We start from the raw sequence: 6,000 nt of genomic DNA, 5'->3' as shown, positions 1-6,000 counted from the left end.
CTAGTTTTTCAAGACAGAAACTTAAGATTCACAATTCTTTATCTTCCTCCTGTGGAGAGCGGCCAATCTGAGAACACGTGTAACCTTTAGACATGCTTCTGTGCACTTCTTTAGCAATGGCTATGAGAGTATTTACATATGAAACACTATCTACCTGCTGTCAGTTATTTTCCTGTTGTTGATACTGATACTGCAGGGTAGTATGAGGCTAAAAACAGTCACATCTGTTTATCAGATCTCACCCCAAAAAGAGCAGAGAAATTACATGGTGCCAGTCATTTTCACATCTTCAGATGATTTACATCCTAAAGCAACTGGCTTTGCATTCCATTTCCTCTTCCTGATTTCTCTGGTCGCAACTGCTCCATCAGAGAATTTGAACTCACCTGATCCTTGCTTTTCTATGCTCCTGTGTCTTTGTGTATTTGTTGTTAACGTTTATGTCTAATCCACAGCCTTTCCCACTCAGAAAAACGTGTTCAGCTGAGCAGGTCCTGGCACCTCCCATCCCATTCTTCAACCAATCTTGTCTATCTTTCCTTCTAGAAATCTCTCGTATGTTTCCTATTATGTTTTTTTTCACTATGATCATTCTATCCAAGTAGCTACAACAATGGCCATGTGTCCACTGCTGCTCTGGCTTTTAAGTACATGATTCATTGTGACCTGTCCACCTTAGTAAGAACATGATATTTGCTCTGAAACCCCCTCATTCTCGTGTCTACATTACTCACTTCCTGGTGATGGATGCTGGTTCCCAGGACTATTGGACAGTATAGCTGATCACAGGCTAGTGTGTGTGTGTGTGGGGGGGGTGAGCAGAAAAACCTGCACAAATGCCATGACCATTTTGGTTGTCTTGTCCTTAAGACAGAAGTTCCTTCTCCTTTCCATTTCTAAGAATGAGTACCTCCTTCCTTCTTCAGCCCAAGTTGTACTTTTCTCTCTCTCCTCTCTTTCTGCATACCACATCTTATGTAGTGTGTGGAAACAAATGAACTAACAAAAAGCCCATGTCACCTGAGCTCTTTTGTCTTCCCATCTTGAACTTGCCTATAGCTCCTTTGGATTTTAAAAATATATATTTGCTTAATTTTATTTATCCTTATTAATATTATTAAATTTGCTACAGGGTGTGTGAACTTACCAGAGAGAAAAAGAGAGGGAACGTGAGAAAACAAACTGCCAGGTCTGAGATTTGAACCGTAGTCATCCACTTGGGAGTCCAGCACCTTAACTACCACACCACATGCTCACCCTGTTTCTTTAGATTTTTAACTTGCTTCATTGTGAGTTAGAGGTCTGCAAAAATGATGTATGGGGTACAGCTGAGGAAGAAAGGAGAGAAACTCACAGAAATAGGCTGACAGTTTATTCCAAATACAATTGCCTTTTTAAAATGTCCTCTGAACTTTGTGTTTTTACCTAATTTATTAGTGACTAGATAAGGCAGGCTTTATGTAGGAAAGAAGGAGAGAAGAAGGGCTACATGAATTAGGGTAAGGTTATACTAGGTAAGATATGAATCAGAGAGAAATTTTCATAACAAAGGGCAGCACCTGGTACGATACTGTTCGAAGTGTGGTTTCATGGAAATATATCTTTAGACACTAAGGAGAACTTTCTAATGTTAGGGAACTTTGATGTCTTCTTGTATGCCATCCAAAGTCTTATGTATCTTTTACATTAAATTTTTTCTTTATTCATGATAGAGCATGTGCACACACATGTGAAGGGAAGCAAGAGACAGAAATGTACCCTCTGCAAAGTCTGTTTATACTGCGGTCCCCTTCCTCCAGTCCTTCAGCCTCTTAAGTCTTGGTCACTTGTGCATGTGCCCAGTGTGTTTCAGGTTGATTGGGCCAGGGATTTGAATTTCAGTTGCCATATGGGATCTGGTTTCTCTTGAGCAGTGCATTGCCACTGTGCTGCAGAGCTGGCCTCCTTTATGAAGCTTGTTTTCTTTTGTTTTTCAGTTTTGCCAGTGAGTGTGTACAATTGCTAGAGATGGGGTGTGTGTGGGGGGATGAGAAAACATCCCCCATATGAGGAATGGTCATGCCATAACTCCTCTCTTTAATTTGGAATATTGGGCACATATGCACACATGCCTGGTGTGTTTCTTAAACAGCTGGTTCCAGGACTTGAACTGTGTTGTCAGCCATATGGAATCTAGCTGCCTTAGCCATGGTGGCACCATGCTGGTGGCATGCCTTATGCATCTTTTAAGACACTCTTTATTTATTTTTCATTAATTTTACCCAATTAAAAGTTCCAGACATTATGGATACAAATGTGGAAACAACAGTGAATAAGACACAGTCCTTGGTCTTGAGAAATGACTTAAAAGTTTGTTGTGGAGAACAGTTATTTTTCTTGATGGAAATATTAGGATTTGTTTTTGGACATGTTGAGTCTAAGATTATGAGGTGTCATTCAAATGGAAATATTGATATATAAGCAGTTGGATGAGTCTGAACTATAAATGTTAATTTTGGATTTGTTGACATATAGGTGATAGTCCCAAAGATGGGACTATGACAAACAAAAAGTTTTGCAAACAAAGTACTGGGACATTCCAACATATGGAGAAACAGGCTAACAATAATTGATACTGAGACTATTATTGTCAAACACGCTGAAGATTCTTTTCACTCTTATTTTTAAATAGCACTGTAGTCACCTAATAGATAAGAATAATTACTTTTCCTTCTTTTGTGGATCTGATATCACCTGTAGGGTCCACCTTACCTGAGTAATCTTAGTGTATCATTCAAATACGTTTTAAAAGTATGAAAATGAATCTGTTTGAAAATGAATGAATATATCCAGGTTGAAAACAATTTATAGATTTAACTATTACATAATATTAGGTTGTCAGGAAAGTCATGACATAATTTTCTATGCAAAAATGTGTCATGACTTTCCTGAGAACCCAATACATATGGCACAAGTTTTAAAATTTCTAAGTAATGACCACAAGTTATAATTAATCTTCTTGACTTTGAAAACTCTCAGAAGATACGGCTGTGCTTTTATGAAAAAAATATTTATTTTTTACTTATGTCCATAGTACAGATTATATGAACTGATATGTATGTATATATCATATAACAATATACCAGTTTGTCTTATACCATATTATATAATGAGAAAAAAATATAGCATTAAAGTTAAGTGTGTGAGGGATCCTGAACTTGGTTTGCACAGATATAATGTCTTCTGTCACTTAATAGGCATTTTAGTAAGCTACTTAACATTTTCTGCCTCAATTTTTTCATTAGTAATAGAAGTAACTACCTGATAATGTTGTTTAGAATATAAAATGTGTTAATACATATAGAAAACATGTACAGCAATGACTGGTCAAAGAAAATAATAAATATTAATTAAAATTAAAGCTACAGATAGAAATATTACTTAGTCACTCTCATAAAAGAATGACTTTTCTATAATGTGTCGTGCTGTTATGAAGTGAGTGAGATAAGAATAGACAGGTTGTGGGACCAGCAATTAGCGTAATGGCTATGTTTCTGGACTCCCATATAGTCGACCACAGTTCGAGTCCCAGACCAGGTGGCTTAAACTCACACCGGGCGCATGTGCACGTGTGCCCAAGATCCCGAGAGGAGAATGGAGGAGAAGGGATTGCGGCATGACCATCCCCCCAGGGGGTGAGTTCTCATTTTCTATCTCTCTGTCTCTCTCTGTCTTTCCGGCAAGTGCACACGCCCTATAGCAAAAAACAAAAACAAAAACAAAACAAAATAAAAAAAACAACAACTCGCCAAAAAAAGAAAAAAAATAGAAAGGTTGTTAGAGAAAAAAGGCAATTACAGTTTGGTGCAATCAGTGGTCAGGAGGAGAAATTAAGGCTGTTTATCCCTCTCATTTTCATATAACTACCTCCTCATTCGTAAAATAAAGGGGTCAAACTGTCTGATGTTCTGGATACACTCGAGATTTAACTTGAAATGATTGTATACTTAGATTTATCAGGTACTCAAATATTTGTTGGTTTGTTTTTAATTGATAACGTGACCTGGAATAGATTATCTTGAAGGGTCCATCTAGCTGTCGATTCTATGATTCTATATTCCTTTAGAATGTAGAATTTTAATCAAAGCTCTGCGAATCTGTTTGGTCTTCACGCTGTAGATGATAGGGTTCATCACAGGGGGGATCAGCAGGTAGGTGTTAGCAATCAGAGTATGTACATAGGGTGGGGCCTGTTTCCCAAATCTGTGAACAAAGGACAAACTGATCAATGGAATATAAAATATAGCCACAGCCCCAATATGGGAGATGCATGTGCCGAAGGCTTTCTTCCTCTCTTCTGAGGATGCGATACTGAGGACAGTCTTAATGATCAAAATATACGAAAAGAGGATGAGAACCGAATCCACACCAACAGTAGAGATCATGGCAGTCAACCCAACTGCACTGTTGATCCTGGTGTCTGTGCATGAGAGCTTCATCACGTCGGGGTGGAAGCAGTAGGAGTGGTGGAGCACGTGACTGCGACAGTAGGACAATCTTTTAAGAAGAGCTACCATTGGTGTCAGCATTAGGGTCCCTCTGACGACAATTGCCACCCCAATTTGAACTATTCTAGAGTCAGTTAAAATGGTGGCATACCTAAGGGGATTAGAGATGGCCACAAATCGGTCAAAAGCCATAGCCAACAGTACTGAGGATTCCATGACAGTGAAGAGTTTGATAAAGAACATCTGTGACAAGCAAGCATTAAAGCTGATCTCCCTGGCGTTGAACCAGAATATCCCCAACATGGTGACCAGAGTGGATATGGACAGGCCGAGGTCGGTGGTGGACAGCATGGAGAGGAAATAGTACATGGGCTCATGGAGGCTGGGCTGAGTGAGGACGGCAAAGAGAATCAGGCTGTTTCCTGAGAGGGCAGTCACATAGAGAAAGCAGAAGGGAATTGAGATCCACGTGTGGAAAGCTTCCAGCCCAGGAACACCCGTGAGCAGGAAAACGATCGAAGAGGATGTGATGTTCTGGAAAGCTGACATGTTGGGTTAAAAGTACAGAATAAGATGAAAATCTGTAACAACAAAAAAACCCTGTATTTATTTATGTATTAATCCAATTACAAATAATTATATTTAACAGAAAACTGAGCAAAGATGAGTATCTCTATAAAATGAAAATATAACTGGCTCACTTAAATTGATAGAAATGTAAGATTCAACTGCATAGGTTCTTTTTTTTAAAAAAAAAATTATTTTCCTAGGGATCTCCCGCTAGAGACCTTTGCTGGTAGCTATGTTTGTATGTTATGATTTTTCCTCCCACTTCTCTAGGCATAGATAGCTGAACCAAGAATAGGCCCTTTACTCCACATTTCATTTTGTCTGATGCTTTTAATTGTGATAAAGTAATATGTTAGTTTTATATAGTTGGGATCAGTGAAAAAATGTGTGGCAGCTGTGGAATAGCAACATTGCCTAGGGCTCTAAGTGTGGGAAGCACAGAAGCTTACAGACAATGAAGGAAGCCAGAAAATGTTGTGAAGGATATCATCATAATACAATGTGTTACAAATGATGGGACACATGAATGGCTTAGGCACCAGTGCAGTCATGTGCAAGTACCGTTAGCATCTAACCATGAAAGGGGCCCTTACAATGCAGTCTCTGGTGTCGCATTTGGGAGACAGAGAGTTAGAGTAGAGACCTGCCACTAGGTTTAGGGACAGAAGGTACTTCCCTTTCCCTGATACGTGTGCTGCTCTGTTCAAATATATTTCCCCTTCAATCTGCCTGAACACGAGACCTCCAGAAAATATTTTCTCCATTTTGTTAAGATATACATCTTAGAAGACACCTAATAGAATGTTACTGTTTTGCTCTGCAGGGAAAAATGTAATTTCATTGCAAACATCACATTTCTTTTTTTCATTGAGTGGAGAATTGAAGATGAGGGAGAAGGGCATGTACGAGTTAGAACTGGGAGTCTGGGGAAAAAAAAGACACA

General features: G+C 38.9%; 1 protein-coding gene across 1 annotated transcript; it reads right to left on the bottom strand.

Moving 5' to 3' along the window:
* Positions 1–4,091: 4,091 nt before the first annotated feature.
* Positions 4,092–5,036, bottom strand: LOC102471181 (olfactory receptor 51F2). The gene has a single exon (XM_006141110.1). The coding sequence runs from the start codon at positions 5,034–5,036 to the stop codon at positions 4,092–4,094; it is 945 nt and encodes a 314-aa protein (XP_006141172.1).
* Between the last annotated feature and the right edge of the window lie 964 nt (positions 5,037–6,000).

Source organism: Tupaia chinensis, unplaced genomic scaffold (assembly GCF_000334495.1).
Source record: "Tupaia chinensis unplaced genomic scaffold, TupChi_1.0 Scaffold000047_1, whole genome shotgun sequence".
NCBI classification, from domain to species: Eukaryota; Metazoa; Chordata; class Mammalia; order Scandentia; family Tupaiidae; genus Tupaia; species Tupaia belangeri.
The sequence above is the reverse complement of the archived record's forward strand: the minus strand, read 5'-3'. Positions and strand labels throughout refer to the sequence as shown.

Excerpts from the sequence above, each read along its gene's own strand:
- LOC102471181 (XM_006141110.1), bottom strand. The coding sequence starts at position 5,036 with ATGTCAGCTTTCCAGAACATCACATCCTCTTCGATCGTTTTCCTGCTC.